General features: G+C 48.4%; 1 protein-coding gene and 1 long non-coding RNA gene across 3 annotated transcripts; one reads left to right on the forward strand and one right to left on the reverse strand.

The window, feature by feature from the left end:
• Positions 1–45: 45 nt before the first annotated feature.
• On the forward strand, positions 46–19340 carry Ccdc51 (coiled-coil domain containing 51). 2 transcript variants are annotated; one of them, XM_015996982.3, is made up of 5 exons: positions 46–399; positions 497–705; positions 16286–16605; positions 17810–17974; positions 18375–19340. In XM_015996982.3, the coding sequence occupies exons 2-5, from the start codon at positions 618–620 to the stop codon at positions 19131–19133; spliced, it is 1332 nt and encodes a 443-aa protein (XP_015852468.3). In that variant the 5' UTR covers positions 46–399; positions 497–617; the 3' UTR covers positions 19134–19340. The 2 variants fall into 2 exon arrangements, with proteins under 2 accessions (XP_015852468.3, XP_006978347.3); XM_006978285.4 differs by lacking the exons at positions 46–399; positions 497–705 and adding an exon at positions 9255–9363.
• On the reverse strand, positions 3667–9257 carry LOC102910761 (uncharacterized). Its single transcript, XR_006074378.2, has 4 exons — positions 9121–9257; positions 8968–9023; positions 8798–8885; positions 3667–4115 (listed from the first exon to the last, which is right to left on the reverse strand). It is a non-coding gene; the product is annotated as an uncharacterized LOC102910761 (long non-coding RNA).
• Positions 19341–20313: the final 973 nt, after the last annotated feature.

The raw sequence follows: 20313 nt of genomic DNA on the forward strand, positions 1-20313 counted from the left end.
AGCAGACGCAGACGGATGACGTAGACAGAGCGCGCTGCTACACCTGACAGGTTCCTGCGGGTCCCGACTCGGGGCCGCTCTGTCGCTGCTGTGCCGGGACTCTGGGCGGTGCTGTCGGGATTACCCGTGTTGCGGGATCCAGGAGCGGCTGCCCGACCGCACCTGCGGCTGCCCCCGGCGGCATTGCGTAGAATACAGAGCCTCAGAGGAGCAGGTCGTCTTTCTTGAGACAGGCAGCATTCCGGGCTTAGCTCTCTTTGACCTCACTCACCGCGGCTGACCCGGCTTTCATGTATCCAGAGACTCTTTTTGGGAGGAGGCTGGAAGAGTAGACTTGGGGAGAAGGAATGCAGCTGTTCTCTTGGAAGCAGGGCTCTTCCAGAATAGCGAATGTTTCAAGTATGTGTCTATTTGAGAAAAATCTGGGAAGGATGATCTCGAGGACGGTGTGCCTGTTCAGAATTGCCCCGACTGTTAACTTTCATTTATTTCTCAGAGAGTCTTCATGTCCCGAACGCTGGTGGTATAGAGATGAATGAAGCTCAAGAGGTCAAGGAAGGCTCCCCGTTAGTGGTCCTTGAATTGTCCAACAGGTTGAGGAAAAATTGGCAAGAAAAATGGGTAAGAGGCTGACGCATGATGTTGCTGAGAAAAATCGTGCTTCGACAAGGATACCAGGTGAAGTTACTACGGCTCAGAGAGGAGGTAAAACTTCACAGAGGAACAAAGATTTGGGTTTTGCTTGGGTGCATGACAGACTTTTAAGAGCAGAAGTGGTGGGCGGAACAGTTACCAGGAATGGGGAACAGCATTGGCGAGCAACAGGGTCGAGACTTTTCTACTCTGCTTGCTCGGTGCCAGACTTAGCTTGTGAGTCTATCAATCTAAGACATTGGGTGAAAAGGAGAGTGCTCAGGCCTGGAATACCGTAGGTCTTGTGTTTTGTTTTTAGATTTGTTATTTATTTATTTATTTGGTTTTTCGAGACAGGGTTTCTCTGTGTAGCTTTGCGCCTTTCCTGGAACTCACTTGGTAGCCCAGGCTGGCCTCGAACTCACAGAGATCCACCTGGCTCTGCCTCCCAAGTGCTGGGATTAAAGGCGTGCACCACCACCGCCCGGCTAGATTTGTTATTTTTTATGTATATGAGTGTTTTGTCTGGTGTATGTATGTGCACCACATGTATGTCTGATGCCTACAGAGGTCAGGAGGCATTGGCTCACTTAGAACTGCCTTAGTTTTTTTATTCAGCTGCTGGTAGTTTCCCTTTGCTGCCCAACACAATGTTGACTGCTTAAGCCTCCCAGCCCCCTTTTGACAGTGTCGTGACATGTAACCAAATCTGGCCTAGAACTCAAAAAATGTCCTTCCTCCCCTCTGAGTGCTTGGATTATAGACATGAACCACCCTGTCCAGCTGTTTTTGTTTTTTGAGATGGCCTCAAACTTTCAATCCTCCTGTCTCAGTCTCCAAGTGCTTAAATTGTGAACTACCATGCCTGGCTAAATACCCAAGTCTTAATAACTAAAATCTGTGGTTCTGAAAAGAGGAAGGACTGTCCATTGTCAAGAGGGATCAGATTCCACAAATTAAAAAAGAAGTAGCTTCTGTTTGGGGAGAAGGAAGCCGTGACTGCTGACAAGCCATTTTCAGCATGGGGCTGGGTGCCAGCTGGAAGACCCCACTGGCCTCAAGCCCACAGAAGGTGCTCCTTGGAGATGACCAAAGCAAGCTGATTAATAAAAAAAAAAAGTTTCATGTGTGCGGGTGTCTTGCTTACATGTATGTCAGAGGCCAGAAGAGGGCATCAGCTCCCCTGGAACTGGAATTACAGTGAGCCTCCATGCGGGTGCTGGGAATTGAACCCTGGCCCTCTAGAAGAACAGCCAGTGCTATTAACTGTTGAGCCATCTCTCTAGTCCCCAAGTTGGTATTTTAAAATTTTGATTCTCCTGCAGCAGCTGCTGGAATGCTGGGATTACAGGTGTGCTAGCTGGCTTCGGTGTGCAGGCTTGTAATCCCAACAACTCAGGAGGCTTTGGCTGGGAAATCACAAATTTAAGGTCTGACTGAAGAGTTCAGTGAGACCCTGTCTCATAAAAAAGATAATGTCTTCAGGAAAAGTTTATTATTATTTCCAGTTGTATAAATGGCCTAGAGGGCAAATCAGAAGTCTTGTGCCTCTCAATTAGGCATTTCAGTAAATACAAATGGGGTTTGGACAGTGTTACAAGTATTTGCTTAGAATGTTCAAGGCTCTGGATTTGATTTCTAGCATCCTGTCTCCCCTAAAATAGGGTCACATTTCTGGGCATGGTGGCACAAACCTGTAATCCTAGCACTATGGAGGCTGAGGCAGGAGGATTTTAAAGTCAAGGCCCATCCAGTCTATACAGAGTTCCAGGTCAGTCTGTACAATAGTAAGACCCTATCTCAACTCCCTCCTTCCCAAACGAGATTGGCTTCTACTCTGGATTTTTTACTTGGTGGTTGGTGGCAGATAACTTCTAGCAAGAACTACCACTTTATGATCAGGGAAGAGTCACTGTCATTTTTCTTCCAGAACTGGGGTCTGAAATCTAGGGCTCTTCGCAGGTATCAGGCCAATACTCATATCATTGAGCTACATCCCTGCCCATTTTTACTTTTTTGTGACTGTTACCCAATCATGACTTCAAGTTTTGATCCTCCTGCCTCCAATTCCCAAGTAGTTAGGATTTTAAGACGTAAGGAATCAACTTGGTAAAACACAGTGAAGGGCTTGGGCTTCCTCACTGCTTTGTGTGTACTTGCTATATGAGTATTTCCTCACCACTGATAAAATGCCTAGTATAAAAACATAGAACAGAGCTGGGCATAGTGGCTCATGCCTTTAATCCCAGTATTCGGGAGGCAGGCCTGGTCTACATAGAGTTCCAAGACAGCTAGGGCTACATTGAGAGATACTGTCTCAAACAAACAAACAAACAAACAAACAAACAAAGCACAGTGAGGCTTGTCTACCTCAGACCACTGTGGCTGCAAATGGACTAGAGGGTGAACAGTAGACATCAGACTACTTAGAGGAATGGTGTCCAGACCACTTAGAGCAGTGGTTCTCAACTGGTGGGGTCACCACCCCTTTCGGGGTCACACATCAGTTACCTACACTATGATTCATAACAGTAAAAAATTACAGTTAGGAAGTAGCAATCATAAAATTTTATGATGGGGGGGGCTCACCACAACATGAGGAACTGTATTGAAGGGTTAAAGCATTAGAAAGTTGAGAACCACCACCTTAGAGCCTGATTGTAAGAACGTTGGCTTTTTTTCTAAGCACTGATGAATGTTAAGCCAGTGAGAACATATGAATTATGAGTTGTGGTTTAACAAGATCAGCCTTTTCACCCTTTGCATGTGTGTCAGGTGTGTGAGCACACATGCAAGTGCATGTTCAGGCCCAAGCCTGGGAGTCTCAGTGAGGCAGGGTGTCGCAACTGAACTCAAAGCTCACCTGTCAGGGTAGGCTAGCAATCCAGCTGGCTCCAGGAATCCCTTGTCTCTGCCTGAATTAAAACACACAAACATACGGCAACTTGGCTATCACGAAAGACAGGTGGCTTTCTTTACAAAGTATATTTTCTTTCACTAATCTCTGAAAAAGTACACCATTAGAAAAACAACTACACAAGAATGATAGCCTTTTAATGAGCTGGTTTAATTAATTCAAAGTGATACAGAATTCAGAGTACAACAGAGATGAAACAGCTCTGGTAGGATTTCGGACTGAGTTTACTTTAAATTCACAGCTGAGGTAGGAATTGCTGAACACTAGAGACAATGAGCCATTGTATTATTTATTATTATAATTTTTTTTTTTTTTTTACAAAAGTTTATTACAATGTACAACAGTCTCCGGGATAACACTTCATTCTAACTATAGTGGCAAAGATGTTATAGTAGGGAATCCAGATGTTTAGCAGGCTCCAGGGTAACACTTCATTCTAGCTGTAGGTGGTAAAGATGTTATGGCAGGGAATCCAGATGTTTAAATAGGAATGGACGAGGCTCACCATCATCTCAGATATGAGGAACAGCTTACTTTTTGCCAGATTTCTTAATTCCACCTGTGGCTGCAAAAAGAAAAGTTGATTAGGGAAAAATACAGTTGAGGCTAAAAAGCCTCAGGGGTCCTAGTAATACTTGGCTCTTGTACTGGTGTTTACTAGGACAGACATGCACAGTTCCTTTTTCAATACGGTCTCTCCTAGGCAAAGGCAAAGCATGGCTAAGGCAAGGCAACTGCTGTGTACTGCTCTCCATCTACACTACGGTGTCCTTCAGATTAGCTTAGTAACTCTCCTGCCACAGCAACCCACTTTACAGATAAGTAAGTCTTGATGTTTGGTGTTCCTCAAGGTGAGAAGCTAGTATGTGAGAAGACTCAGTTCTCATCTGGTACTCTGACTTTTCTGTTTTTGGAGTGTTTATTTTTCGTTTATGGTCAAGTCTTATTAAACAGTACCGGTGAGCCCTTTCCCCCTATTGTTCTTTTGTTTCTTTTCTTTTTTTGAAACAGAGAAAGAACACAGAAGTTGGAGAAGATCTGGAAAGAGTTGGGGGAGGAGAAAACATGAGCAAAGTATATTGTATGGAAAAAAAGGGTTTAGCCAGGTGTGGCAGTGCATGTGATTAATCCTAGCACTTGGGAGGCAGATGCAGGAGGATCACTGAGTTTGTGGCCACCTTGGTCTACAGAGTGAGTTCCAGCACAGCCAGGACTGTATATAGCAGTGATTTCCTACCTTCCTAACGCTGCAGCCCTTTACTACAGTTCCTCATGCTGTGCTGACCCCCAACCATAGAATTTTGTTGTTACTTCATAACTGTAATTTTGCTACTGTTATGAACTGTAATGCAAATAAATATCTGTGTTTTCCAATGGTCTTAGGCAACCCGTGTCAGAGTGGTTTGCTCCCAAGGGGTCCAGACTCACGTGTTGAGAACCACTGACAGAGAAACCCTGTCTCAAAAAATTCATCTTTCTGCCTCAGTCTCCCTCAGCCTCTCCAGGCGTTAGGATTAGTGGTATATACCACCATGCCAGGGCTCTACCTAAGTAGTCTAACTTCTAATTGCATACTTTTTCCCCTTCATATTTTATGTGTGCCTGCATGTGTGGGCCATAAGCTCACCCTGGGTAGTGTTCCCCATCAACCTTGTTTTGTTTTGTTTTTGTTTCTGAGACAGAGTATCTCAACAGCCCAGAGCTTGCCAAGTAGGCTAGACTGGTTGTCAGAGAACGCTGAGATCTGCTTGTCTCTGCCTCCACAGTGGTGGGACTGTAAGCAGACACCACTATGCCTGGCTTTTCTGATGAGGGTTAGAGGTACCCAGCTTGGGTCCTCCTGCTCCTCGGGCAGGCACCTTACCTCCTGAGCCATCTCTCTAGTCCTTACTGCATAGCATAGCGTTAAAAAAATCATTGCTTTTAAATTGTTTTAATTCTCAAACAATGAAAGCATGAAATTTGTAGGCAAATGGATGGAACTAGAAAAAATCATCCTGAGTGAGGTAACCCAAACCCAGAAAGACAATTATGGTATGTACTCACTCATTGGTGGATTCTAGATATAAAATAAAGAACAAAGAGACCACAACCCATAGAACCATAGAGGCTATATATATAGCATGGAGGTCCCTAGGACGACTGTGGCATATAATAAATTTCAGTTTTACTCAATTATTATAAAAAAAAATAGCCAAATGAATGGAAACACATGAACTATGAACCAAAGGCTGAGGGGCCCCCAGCTGGATCAGGCCCTCTGAATAGGTGAGACAGTTGATTGGCTTGATCAGTTTGGGAGGCATCTAGGCAGTGGGACCAAGTCCTGTGCTCATTGCATGAGTTGGCTGTTTGAAACCTGGAACTTATGCAGGGACACTTGGCTCAGTCTGGGAGGAAGGGACTGGACCTCCCTGGACTGAGTCTACCAAGTTGATCACAGTCCTCGGGGGAGGACTTGTCCTGGAGGAGGTGGGAATGGAGGGTGGGCTGGGGGTAAGGGGAGGGGAACCCATGGCTGATATGTAGAACTGAATGGTATTGTAAAATAAAAAATATATATTAAAAAAAAAAAGAAAGAAAAATATAAAAATTTCAAAAAAAAAATTGTTTTAATTCTCTCCAGCATTTTTTTTTTTTAAATTACATTTTATTCCAGGCAGTGGTGGCACATGCCTTTGATCTCAGCACTCGGGAGGCAGAAGCAGGTGGATCTCTGTAAGTTTGAGGCCAGCCTGATCTACAGAGCTAGTTCCAGGACAGCCAGTGCTACACAGAGAAAACCTGTCTCCAAAAAAAAAAAAAAAAAAAAAAAAAAGAAAGAAAGAATTCTAGATGTCAAATTACATTTTACTTTGTGTGTGTGTGTGTGTGTATTAGTTCACACATATATGCCATAGTGCACAGGAAGAATCCCGAGGACAATTTTCAGGAACTAGACAGTTCCACCACATAGATCCCACAGACTGAACTTGGGTCCTCAGGCTCAGATGCAGGTCTCTAGCCACTCAGCTATCTCACTGATCCCTTCACAACTGCATGTTCTTAACTGCCACATTACCACACACTATATATCCTATCTTCTATTCCCGGAGACTGCCTTATTGTGTCTTCATTTTATTCAATTTAAAAAAGCCAATACATTTGCCACTCAGTAGATAATTAGTGAAATGTTTGTACAATGAACTATGCCTAATATAAGAATGAGGGTGCAGCCGGGCGTTGGTGGTGCACGCCTTTAATCCCAGCACTCGGGAGGCAGAGCCAGGCAGATCTCTGTGAGTTCGAGGCCAGCCTGGGCTACAGAGCGAGCTCCAGGACAGGCATCAAAACTACACGGAGAAACCCTGTCTCGAAAAAAACAAAACAAAAAACAAACAAAAAGAACTGTGACAAAATAAATCTTTTAATAAACCAGGCACAGAGTCACATCCCAGCATTTGGAGGCCAAGGCAGCAGTAGGATAAGGAATTCAAGACGTGCTTGGGGTGTGTGTGTGTGTGTGTGTGTGTGTGTGTGTGTGTGTGTGTGTATCAGGAAACCTTGATTAAAACAAATAAGAAACCCAAAATAGATGGTGTTCAATGAGAAGTAGTACTAGTTGGATTTCCCTTATCAGAAATTCCTGGGATCAGAAGTTTTTGGGGGACTTTTGCATGTACATATTTCAGGGATGGGACCCAATTATGAACAACACAACATTCATTTATGCTTCACTCCCCCCAACCCCCACCACACACACACACCCAATGCATACAGCTTGAAGTTAATGTAATACAACACTTCCACTTCCTCAGCATTTTGAATGCAACTCATCATCCAAGGCCAGGAGTAGAATTTTCTAGTTCTGGTGAGGTTTCAGATCTGGAGCATTTTGGATTTACAGATTATAAATGCTCAATCTGGATAGGATTTCACCAAGGGTTGACCTTCTTATACATAATCACAGATTAAAGGAAGGCTCCAGTTACCTGACCTCATTCTAAACAGCAGTTTCAACAGCTAGAATTTCATTGCTGTGTGGATAAACAATAGCTCAAACCTACTGCGATAGGTCTTGGGGTGACAGCTCCAGTATCTGTGCCACACTGATAACAGGCAGAATAATCACTAGTTAGAAAATGTGAAATAGTGCTTTTACAATGCACACAAAGTCAGGCTGGTGGCACAGGCTCTAATCTCAGCTGTCTGGGAGATGAAAGCAGGAGACTCATAAATTCAAGGCCAGCCTGAGAAACTTAGCAAAAACATGTCTCAAAATAACAATGATGGTTGAGGTCTTGTTTAGCATGCATGCATGAGGTACTGCAATAAAAAAGAATAAAAAGAGGCACAGCAATTAGAACAAAACAACAACAAAAAATGGAGTCAGAGTGACAGCTTAGCAGTTAAGAGCATTGGCTGCTCTTCCAGGGGACCCAGGTTGGATTCCCAGCTCACAACCATCTGTAACTACAGTCCCAAGAGATCTGATGCCCTCACCTGCTCTCTCAGGGCACTGCACACGCATGGTACACAGACATGCGCGGAAAAACACCCATACACATAAAACACAAAAGTGAGTTTTTTAAATGTGGACTTGGATGGAACTGCTGGGCCTGTGATTCACTCCTAAGAGGCAAAACCGTGGGGGGGCTGGGGTGGGGATTAGGTTAGCACGGTGGAGAGAGAGAGCATGAGGCATAGGACACAGCTCAGGTCAGAGAGTTGGCCTTGCATAAATGAGTTTGCTCCCTGGCACAGCCACAGATAAACATGAAAACTGCACCCAGAGGAAAATACATGTTAAGGAGCCTGGACTTTTATCTTTCAGTCAGGCACACACACCCAAAAGTGACTCAGGACTCAATTAACAGATAATTCGAGCAGCAAGTAAAAGTTCTATGTTTTAACATAACCATAAAGAAGCAGCGAACGACTACTTTGGAGCCAGAAACTGGACGATATTCAGAAACTTAGCTATATGCATCTGTTCAGTGTACATTTTCGTGTTTCCATTTCTGTAGCCTCCCTACGGCTTGGAAGCCCAAGGCTGTCTGCAGAGGCAAGAGATTTTGTTTTCTGGCCACCTTTCCACTCCCATCCCTCAGTACTGCTGCAAACCCGAGACAGGCCAGGGGGCTCGGCCAGAGTGGACACTCGGACCCTGCAGTTCACCAACGACCCCGGGGACAGACCTGTCCTGTCCCCGTACCTACACTGGCTCGGAGCCCTGGTCTCCCAGAGTTGCGCTCGACCCTCACTTACCCAGGGGTCCCTTGCCCGCGGCCTTGGCTTTTAGCTCCTCGAGTTTCTTCTGCTCCTCCTTCTGTTTCTGCTTGAAAGCCTTATCTTCCTGCGGAGAGGCAGAGCAGGTTCACTCCAGGCCAGAAGCCCATTCCCTCAGCACCCGCCCGCGCCTCCGCTCCCGTCCTCACCTCGTCCATCTCCTTGGCCTGCTTCTTGGGCTGTTTCAGGGGCTTCTTTTTGCCACCTGTGGGCGACACAAGCATGCTCGGCCCATCCCCTCCATCCATCGCCCTCCTCCTTGTCCCCCGTCCCTCCGTCCCCCAGACCCCACCCAGCCTTACCTTCGCGGCCCGACATGGCGCCTACAGACAGCCCCTTCTCCGGACCCCGATCCTAAGCCGGAAACGGCGCTTACTGCCTGCGCCTCTGCCGGGCGGCGGGCCCACTGATTGGCTTCTAGGCAGGAAGTTGCCCTCACGTCTTTTAAATGACGTGTTCTCCAGGGCGGGTGCTAGCCGGTCAGGGGTCGTGTGAGTGGCAGCCGCGGGGCTACGGCTGGAGCCTAATAGGCTTAGGCTCCTCAGGTACGGGGCGGGAGGCTCGTGCTGCCTGGGGAGGATCCGAAACTGGGGGCGGGGGGGGGGGTCTGGCAAAGCGCCTCTCCGGAACCGAGGAAAGCACGGCTGGCTGGAACGATGTAGGATGGGAGATGGCAGTGACATTATCACCTGGTCCTCAGCTTCGGAAGCCGCGGGGAAAAGTTGGGACTTTATGAAATAATGAGAGTAACTGTTTGCAAATTCTTTCTTCTTCTAGTTCATTCATGTACTATGTAGAGAGATAGTACTCTGGAGTGGGGATTGGGCAAAACTGACACTGTAGCCAAGCAAACCTACAGCAGAGCAAATAAGTCAACTATGTATCACACTATGTGACCTGTGTAGCGAGAAAAATAGGCAGAGAAAGTGGTTTAGGAATGTTCCCTTGTGGGTGGGATGTCGATTTTTGATAAGAGTGGTTAGAAAAGACCTCTCCAGGGGCTATTTGAGCAGGACTTGAGGAAGACCGGGAGCCAACTATGAACAGGAACAGCTAACCAGTGCCAAGGCCCTGAGGTGAGGGTCTGCCTAAGTGTGTTCCAGTCCTTCATATGATTGAAGGGAAGAGAAAAGGGAAAGTGCCGTCAGAGAGGAATGAGAGTCAGATCCCCTCTAAGCCCTGAAGACCGACTTCTGCCTTGAAAGACATAAAGGACTGTCACAGGGTTTGAGCAGAGAGAGACATGAGGTTGCTGGTGTTGGAAAAGTCCACTGGCGCTCTGTTCATAGCTGACCTCAGGCTGGAGTAGAGAAGCAGTGAGACCTGTCAAGAGACCAGTAGAGATAGTCCAGCCTGGGATGAGGGTCATATTTTTTTTTTTTTTTTTTTTTTTTTTTTTTTGCTTTTTCGAGACACTATGTAGTTTTGCACCTTTCCTGGAACTCACTTTGTAGACCAGGCTGGCCTTGAACTCACAAAGATCCACCTGCCTCTGCCTCCCAAGTGCTGGGATTAAAGGCATGCGCCACCACCGCCCGGCTGATATGAGGATCATTGAGACCACTGTGTAGCCCTGGCAGAGACAGAGGGGAGGGGCCCTGGGTTTAGAGAGCAATATACAGTCAAGATTACATATAACAATGTCTAGTCCATTAACATTTGACAGATCCAGACATTCTTCCCTAGAACAGAAAATCTTCACAATTTCTCCCCACCATTTGTCTTCCCAAACTTTTCCAAACTGATCTTTGCCGATGCTTTCTTGTAACACGATGGTCCTGGCAATTCTCTGAACCAGCAGTAGTAAACCCTTCATCCCAGGTAGCAGCATCACCGCAGTCACCAACACGATGAGAAGGAGCTGGCAACGTGGAGCAGTAGCCACTGCTTCCATGGTCCTACCACTGTTTGTGGTTCAGTCCGGGCCAAAGCTTCTCCCAAGCCTCCTAGGCCGGCCTCAAACTTGGGATTTTGCTAGTAGATTGGATTTGAGATAGGAGAGAAGAATGAAGGCTTAGGGTGATGTAGGTTGTCAGCCCAGCGTTTGTACTTGAATTACCACTAAGCACAGTGGGGAAGAATATGGGAAAAGCAGTTTGGTAGGGAAAGATAGATCCGCTATTAGATTTTCAAGCAGTGATATGGCTTAGACATTTATAATATAGAATCCTGACAGAAGTCTTGACTGAAGAAGTCACAAATGTGGTGTGTGGGGTGTGTGTGTGTGTGTGTGTGTGTGTGTGTGTGTGTGTGTGTGTGAGTAGGGATTGAACCAAGGGTCTTACACATGTTAGGCAAATGCTGTACAATTGAACTATTCCCCCAGCTTTTGAAAAAAAAATATTTCTAATTATGAATGTGTGTGTGTGTGTGTGTGTGAGAGAGAGAGAGAGAGAGAGACAGAGAGAGAGAGAGAGAGAGAGAGAGAGAGAGAGAGAGAGAGAGAGAGAATCGAGCTCAGAGGCTAGAGCCATCAGGTACCCTAGAACTGGACTTACAGGCATCTCTCCAGCCCAGTTACTATTTTTTAATAGCAGCTTTACTGATATAAAACTTACTATGCAACTCAGCTATTTAATTTGTACAATTCAGTGATTTTTTTTAGTACATCAAAGATTATGCAAATATTACTACAACCAATTATAAAAGTATTTCCTTTTGCTCTCTCTGAGTTTGAAACAGAGACTCACCAGGCAGTGGTGGTGCACACCTTTAATCCCAGCATTCAGGAAGCAGAGGCAGGTGGATCTCTGTGAGTCCCAGGACAGCCAAGGCTACACAGAGAAACCTTGTCTTGGAAAACCAAAAAAGAAAAAGAAAAAAAAGAAAAGAAACAGAAACTTGCTCTGTAGACTGGACTAGCCTAGGACTTGAGTCTTCCCTCCCAGCCTCCCAATTGTTGGGATTGCAGGTATGAGCTCCATGTTGAGTATGCTGAGTACTTTTATTTTCTTCTCCAATACTAGATCTAGCCCAGGACTTCTCCAAGCTAGGGAAATACTGGACCACCTACCTACATTCCTAGCCTGTGGCATTTTGTTTCGTTTCACTAATATATTTTTAATGTTTACGAGTATGTGTGTGCCTGCTTGGCCATCCATGTACCACATACATGCAGTGCCTGTAGAAGCCAGGAAAGGGAGTTGGGTCCTCTAGAGCTGGAATTATAGGTGGTTGTGAGCCATGTGATATTAGGTCCTGGGAACTAAACCCTGGACCTCTAAAAGAGCAGCAATTGCCCTTAAACCGAGACATCTCTCCAGCCCCCCAAACCAGTTTTTTGAGTTTGCTTTTGAGATACAGGCTTACTGTGTAGTCTGGATTAGCCTAGAGCTCACAAGATCTGCCTGCTTCTGCCTTATGAGTGCTTGGATTAATGACATGTGTGCCATACCCAATTATAATGTAAATTTTAAAATATTTTTATTATATGTAATATATGTAATATAATATTTTATACATATATATTTATTTGCTTTTCAAGACAGGGTTTCCTTGTGTTGCCCTAGCTATTCTGGAACTCCTTCTATAGCCCAGGCTGGCCCCAAACTCATAGAGATCCACCTGCCTCTGCCTCCAGAGTGTTGGGATTAAAGGCATGCGACCCTTTATTTATTTATTTATTTATTTATTTATTTATTTATTTATTTATTTATTTATTTATTTTCAAGACAGCATCTCACTACGAAGCCTTGGCTAACCTGGAACTTGCTATGTAGACCAGGCTGGCCTCAAACTCACAGAGATCCACCTGCCTCTGCCTCCTGAGTGCTGGGATCAAGGAGTGTGCCACCACCACCTGGCCCCTCTAGCATTTTTAAATCCAGAAAACTGTATGAGGAATCTGAGCATGCATCTTGGGCTGCAAGAGGGTCTGGCCATTAGGGAGAGGAAGGCAAATGGAGCCAAGTGAAATGGCCTTTGAAGGAAGAGGGCGCTCTCACACACACAGGCTGATGAAGGGCCAAAGAGATGAGGATCAAGAACTGGCCATCATGTGTGGTGGTGGAGGTGATGTGGACAAGAGCCGTGTGACATCTGAGCAGATGCGCATCTGGACAGGGGTAGGAGTGAAGGCCATTGCAGAGAATGGGAGGACAGCCGGAGACGGAGTCCCGGCCGTCTGTCAGAGGATCTGATGGCCGCCTTGCTCTTCCTAAGAAGCACGTGTTTTTCATCCTTGAGGTCAGGGGAGAAGGGACAACTGGCTCTAGATCCTGGAAGAATGCTCGCCTAGCGTGTGCAAGATCCTGAGTTTAACACCCAGCACTGCCACGGGGGCGGGGGCTGGGCAGACACTGGCAACTGAGAGAGTACGCTAGGAATCTGTAGACGTCCCCCTCCCCATTTCAGTTTTCTCGGTTCGAAACCAGCAAGCTATCAACTGCAGGTGAGGGTAAGATGACCAACGTGTGGGGAGAGCAGGCTGGAAACAGCCGTCCGGTGGCAGTGGGAGATCCCATCTGAAAGGGCAAGATTCTGAACTTGGTCCTTAGGTTCCTGCTTGGCCTCTGTCCATCTGTCCAGCCTCTCCCTCAACCCCTCTCTGCCTTCCCTTCTAGCTGCTTTGGCCACTTCTCCAGGGGCTCCCTAGCTTTCTCTCTGCCAGCATCATCCTGCCCTTGCTGGTTGAAGGGCCTGTAAGACACGTGTCTGGATGTTCCTGGGACTGAGAGACAGGCCAGTGCATGACGGGGTGGCGAGGAAGGCTGAGAGGAGGGGGTAGAGCAGCGAAACAAGCTGGGGGTCATTGACACTTTCTCTGTGAAGTTTCTGCTACTGCCAAGTGCATGTTCTTGCTAGGAACGCCATATCTGGTACAGACGGCAGAGAAGGTGGCGAGTAAGGGGTGGTCAAGGTCAAAGGACATTTGAGCTGACATAGATGAGCCACGTAGACTTGTGGACAAAGAGGGAATGTAGTTGGGGAGATGGCAGAGCACAGAATCAAACGGATCGTGCTTCATGTGTCAGGGTGGCTGGAGCAGAGTATACTGTGGGAAGGAGAAAGGGTGGGAGGGCCCTAGCTGGCCGGCGTCTGCCTGATCTCTTTATCCAGGTGAGTTGGGAACCATAGGCTGTGCTCTCACTCGTGTGTTAACTGACCCTTGGACTGCTGTGTCAGAAACAAGCTGTAGGTCTCATCTCTGCCGGGTGTAGGTGATGTTCCAGGGAACTGAGAGCAGACAGCTGGTAGAGGACAAGCCAGGAACTGGACTGAACAAGCTGGAGGAAGTTGACAAGAAGCAGTGACTTCAGGGAGAGATGGGGGTTTTGAAAGCTATAGGGAGATCAGAGATGTCTGAGGGCCTCTGAATTCGGGGGGCTTCTGAATCATAGAGTAGGATCCAGAGAGAAGGGAGCAGCTGTGAGTGCAGTGATACAGGGCTTTCTGGCATGGGTCAGGCTCTGCTGGGTTTCACCCCTTACTCAGGGCTGCGGAGGGAGATGGAGGTGTGAGGCAGGGCAAATGCAATGGCCAACCCGCTTCTGCCAAGGGTTGCTGGGGGGAGTGGGTCTTGTGTTTGGCTGTGATGGGGCTGTAACCTGGGTTCTGTGCGCCCCGGGATTGGGGCTTGGGATGCTCACCCAGCCACTGGGCCATGAGCGTTGTATGCTGCCTTAAGCATGCTCCTCAGCTTTATGAGTGGGACTTAAGAGTCCTGGAAGAGCACCAGCTTGGAACCAGTGTCACAGAGATGCCCCCTCTCTGTGGCTCTCAGCTTGAGCCCACTTTGACCAGAAGGCATGTCTCTTTCTATCAAGCTTTGTTTTCAAAAGGGCCCGAGAGCGCCACTGACGAGGACAAGACTGGGATGCTTTGAGCAAGTCTGTGCATGAGGAAGTCCTCACACCTGTGTTTGTTTACGTCTATCCTTTTCATGCGATCAAGTTAATAATATACAGAGAAGAAATTTAAATTATCCTGCCTTTTCCTAGTTACCACCCGTGAGAATTCATGCCTTGACACTGAGGAAAGAAAGAATCCCAGTAACAGTTGAGGAGGCCTCTTTGTGTTCTCCACATGCCCTACCTCGCCCTCTGCCCGCTCCCTGTGCTCTCTCTGGTTGGCCACCAGGTGTCGCTCTGGTCAGGGCTTTAAACTTCAGGGTTTAAAGTGGTTTGACCAGAGGACATTACCAGGTTTTTCTGGGATTCTGGGTAACCTGGCCCTCCCTTCAGGGTTCCCAGGAGTCCCTTCTGTTCTTGGGCCGGGGCAATGCCTGACTCTGTGTATTCCCTGTCCTGTTCAGATCAGAGGAAGCAGGTGTTGTTAGAGCCCAAACGTGGAAGCAAGACTGAAAGGGAGCGGAGAAGCCTGACCTGCTGAGTAGTGGCCGAGGCTGGGGAGGAAGTGGGGGTGGGGGATGTGAGACAGGGACTTGGTAGCCTGAAGTCAGGTGGGAGGGCAGAGGGGTGGTGTGATCTGAACCTAAGACAAGCACCCTGCGGCAGGGAAAGCAGGCTTTTCCTCCGCTGGAACTGTCCTTTGGAAGGACGGCTAGTGACAGCCTCAGTAAGTCTCGAAGTTAGATATGAGGGTCTGTATAGAAATGACTCTGGAAGTGAACTTTCCTCCACTCAGCCTTAGTTCCGTCACTCCCAGGGGGGCGTCACTCCCAGGGGGGCTTCGTTTGTGTTTTTGCAGTACTGAGGATTGAACCTAGGATTGTAGGCATGCTAGGCAAGTGCCCTGTCCCTGAGCTATATTCCCAGTCCTTTAAAAGCATTTTTACTTTTCGTTATTATTATTATTATTTTTTTTTTTTTGGTTTTTTTTTTTGGTTTTTTTCGAGACAGGGTTTCTCTGTGTAGCTTTGCGCCTTTTCCTGGAACTCGCTTTGGAGACCAGGCTGGCCTTGAACTCACAGAGATCTGCCTGTCTCTGCCTCCCGAGTGCTGGGATTAAAGGCGTGCGCCACCATCGCCCGGCTTTTTCGTTATTATTATTATTGTTTATTGTTGTTGTTTGAGACAGGGTCTCACTAGGTAGCCCTGGCAAGACTGCAACTTGCTATGTAGATGAGGCTGCCCTTGAACTTCAGTCCTTCCACATTAGCTTCCCAAGGAGCTGGGATTACAAACTTGGACCACCATCCCAGCCCCCCGGGCCTTTGTTAATCTTTTTGTCATCATGGGCAACCCAGGTTTGAGGATTTTCTCTGACCTTAGCAGAAAAAGCAAGCACCAAGAGTCTCATCAAGGTCCCGTCAGAGAGACCTAGATGGTGGTGGGTGGGGGGAGGCTGGTTTGTAAGGCATCATGGGAGGGAAGGGAAGGCATGATGCCCTGATGAGCTTTTCCATAAATGTGTTCCCTTGTCCTGCAGACCCATAGGAAAGCCTGGCCTTCCTCCTGCTGTAGAGGCGGAAATTAGTCTGTTTAGCACTAGGCGTAGTGTTTGAGAACTGCATGATGTCTAGCCTTTCTCAGTCAGGGATTCATCTCTCTGCTTTCTTCCTCATAGCTCTTCTGATGACGGGGTGTAGCCCTGTGTTTGCCATGCAGCACATTGTGGGTGTGCCCCATGTGCTGGTACGAAGAAGCTTCCTTGGAATGGAGCTCCTTATGACAAGGACTCTGTGCAGTCCAGGTCCCAGCCAGCCCAGAGAGAAGCGACCAGAGGCTGCGGCCTTAGGGTTGTATCACCGCCTCCCAGCATTGGGAAGAACGCTGGGCCACACCATTCAGCAACAAGCAACCTCCACCGCCAAGGCTTGGTGGGACAGATATGAAGAGTTTGTGGGACTCAATGAAGTCCGAGAGGCTCAGGGAAATGTGACTGAGGTGAGGAGGGGAGCCAGGGTGGTTGGCTTTGCCTTCGTTTTGGGAAATACCTCTTGGTCTAACAAAAAAGTTCCCAGCTGCCTATGTGGTGGCAGCTGGGAACTGTATGGACACTTTGGTCTTTTGTGTTTGAGACAGGGCCTTATATATCCCTGACTGGCCTTGGAATCCCTATGTAGCCAAACTCCTGATCTTCCTGTGTCCACCTCCTGAGTCTTGGGATTACAGGTGTGTCCACCACAACCGGCCTTCTTCCTTTCTGAGACAGGGTTTTATCCTGAAGTCCAGGCTTGCCTGGAACTTATAATATATTCCAGCTGGCTGCAAACTTGTGATCTTCCTGCCTCAGAGCTGAGATTATAGGCGTGGGTCACCACACCCAGCTCAGACTTGTCTTTCCTTAAACATCCCTGGTAGAAATATTTGACTCTTCCTCATGTGGAAATCTGGATCTGTGCTGCTGAGGTGGAGGTCTGTCTCCAGGTAATTATACCCACTGCCCTGTGAAAGCCCTCAAGCACTGAAAAGTCCCTGGCTAACGACTCCCCTTGCATTAGACCAGCAGATCGTCCTTCGTGGACTGCTTTCCCTGCGGTGTGAAGGCGCAGGACACTGGGAAATGGCATGTTGGGAGGTAGACAGCGCTGCCTGTGCTTTTCAAGGCCTTGGTGCAGCAGGAACGCACTCAGTCACCTGTCTCCACTCAGATGCAGGGCCGCGTAGCAGGGTGGGAAGAAGCTGGGCTTTAGGCACGTGGTTGTCTCCTCTTGGAAAATATTCGTACCAGTGAGTTTGGCTGAGCTGAAATTGCCAGGGCCATCAGCTGGAAGGGATGCTTTGATGGTGGTACTGTAGGCCTCAGTAACACACTGGAAACAGTGTAAGAACATGGGTTCCTCGGGTGGTTCCCACCAGACAAGAGTTGGCCTGTTTGGGACAAAGATTGTGTCACTGTTTGCTTTTTGCAAGTTTCTCAGGGGCATGTTATTTCTGCTTGAATGAATAAATCCAGTGCTTCACGTGGGCGTGGCCTATGGCTGCATGTTGAGCGTGCCAGAGCCAGGATTAACGTCCAAGGACTGTGTCTACCTTTCACAGTGACACGCCAGTGACCTCTTTTCAGCTGCTGCCTTGTTAGCTATGGAGCTGAGCCTGTGTGGGGCTGGACAGAAAGGGCTGATGGCATCTGACCTTCTCTCTGCAGGCAGAGAAAGTGTTCATGGTGGCTCGTGGCCTTGTCCGAGAGGCTCGGGAGAATTTAGAGGCGCAGCAGGCTAAGCTGAAGGAGGTAAGGGACCGTTTGGACCGAGTCTCCAGGGAGGACAACCAGTACCTGGAACTGGCTACTTTGGAGCACAGGATGCTGCAGGTGAGCCCCTCAGGAAAGAGCCCCAAGCATGGCCGGGTGTGGAGGCGGTAACCCTGACTGTTGATAGAAGCTCCTGTGCTGGTCGCGGCCCCAGGCTTCCAGAGCCTGTCTGCCTGCTCTTCCCTGAGTACTGGGCTGAACAGTCCAGCAAAGTACTGACTGACACCCAAACTACTGAAGAGAGGCTGGAGGGCCCTGTCAGGGGATCCCACGTGCTTATTTCCTGTAGACATGTTCTGCATGACTGCCCGGGGGAGATCATGTGGCCACCTTTCATACTTCCTTCATTCATTCAAACAACAGCAGGTGTTGGTGGACCAGGGGCAGGGGCGTGGCTCCCGTGCCAGTGGCCGCAGTCACAAGGGCCTTGCTGCCGCCTGACACCACTTTGCTCCCACAGGAAGAGAAGAGGCTCCGCGCAGCACATACGCGTGCCGAGGACTCAGAGCGGGAGAAGTTCTCTCTCTTCTCTGCAGCTGTGCGGGAGAGCCACGAGAAGGAGCGCGCAAGGGCCGAAAGGACTAAGAACTGGTCCCTCATTGGGTCAGTTCTCGGAGCTTTGATCGGTGTGGCCGGCTCCACCTATGTTAACCGTGTCCGGCTACAAGAGCTGAAGGCCTTACTCCTGGAGGCACAGAAAGGGCCTGTGAGTCTCCAGGAGGCCATCCGTGAACAGGCTTCTAGCTACTCCCTCCAGCAGAGAGACCTCAAGGACCTTATGGTGGATCTGAAGGGCTTGGTGCATGCTGGGCAGGACCAGGGCTCTGGGTCATCAATAGGTGCCTCTTCTACCCGAGGAAAAGACATAGATGTCCTTTCAGCTGCCATGAAAGAGCAGCTCAGTCATTCCCGGCAGGTCCATTCCTGCCTAGAGGGTTTACGAGAGCAGCTTGATGGCCTGGAGAAAACGTGCCGTCAAATGGCTGGGGTGGTTCAGCTCGCAAAGGCCGCAGCAGCACACCCGGACCTGACGGAGCCAGCAGCCGGGGCCCTGCCCAGCTCTCTGCTGGAACAAGGCAGCATGATCTTGGCCCTGGCTGATGTGGAGCAGAGGCTAGAAGCCCAAGTCAACAGGAATACTATCTGCAGCACGCTGGTCACCTGTGTGACTGTTATGGCCACGCTTCCTGTGCTCTACATGCTGTTCAAGACCAGTTAGCCCTGGGCTCCCTCTTCAAAGGGGCCTAAGGGGGAGTGTGGCTTTTGTTGGTGAGATGATGAATCTTGAGGTACACAAAACCTCAGACTGACTGAGTACCATCTGAGGGGCTCACCAGCAGGTATATTTTATTTTACAGGTAATACGTACATTAATTATCAAAACTTTGTGCAAATGTCCAATTAAAATATCTAAGAATTTGTATTATTTAAACGAGTTTTTACAGCAGGGCAATGGTGGGACACGCCTTTAATCCCAGCACTCAGGAGGCAGAGGCTGGTGGATCTCTGTGAGTTCGAGGCCAGCCTGGTCTCCAGAGTGAGTTCCAGGACAGCCAGGGCTGTTACACAGAGAAACCCTGTCTCAAAAAACCAAAACCAAAAAAGGATTCTTACATCAGACTCAGTTTTGTCATTGACTCCAGAACTCTGGGACTTGGGGTTCGGCCTGGAGTGAGAGAACTCATGCCTTTAGTTCCTTTCTTATCCTCAGGACTGTGTTGGACGAGGTCATCCCTGAGGTCTGGGTTCTCACTTTGAATATCCCGATTTGCCCTCCGCCTGTTGGGTCTTCCCAGCCTGGAGCATAGCTGTCTGCCTGGGGTAGGGAAGAGAGGGACTTCCTGGCTCCTGTGCCTAAGTGTGCTCAGAGGAGAGGGAGGAAGGGATGGGGACGTCATTACAGACCCATGGCTTGTCTGCATCCCTTATGCTCTGGTCCTGTGCAACCTGGGACCCTCCAAAGGCCTGGGCAGAGTTCACACCCATGCTGGTAGCAGCGTGGAGAAGTAGTTAAAGGTACAGTGAAGCATGGGTGTGGACTGCCCTGAGAACCCTGACCTCCCTTTCCAGAGGGAACAGTGACCCTTGACTTCCTCAGCTAACCGGTGTGGGAGGCCTTGTGTAAACAGAATTTGTGGAGTGTTGCTCTGTGCCTGTGTTAGAGGTCTAGAACCATAGTGGAGAGTCAGTCTCACAGCCTCCCCGGAGTGCACCCCCACCCCAGCGTGCACCAAGGCGGTGTGCTTCAGCTGGGAGCTTGTTTGTGCCCTTGGAGCCACAAGTGTTTCCCACGAGGAGCCGCAGTGTCTAAACAGCAAGCGTGGCCCAAATGGCTCCTCAAGGTCTTTGAACCTCTGAGAACCTAATCTCTCCGTCATTCGGTTCCTTCATTCTCAGTA

The sequence above is a fragment of the Peromyscus maniculatus genome, chromosome 7 (assembly GCF_049852395.1).
Source record: "Peromyscus maniculatus bairdii isolate BWxNUB_F1_BW_parent chromosome 7, HU_Pman_BW_mat_3.1, whole genome shotgun sequence".
Taxonomy (NCBI): domain Eukaryota; kingdom Metazoa; phylum Chordata; class Mammalia; order Rodentia; family Cricetidae; genus Peromyscus; species Peromyscus maniculatus.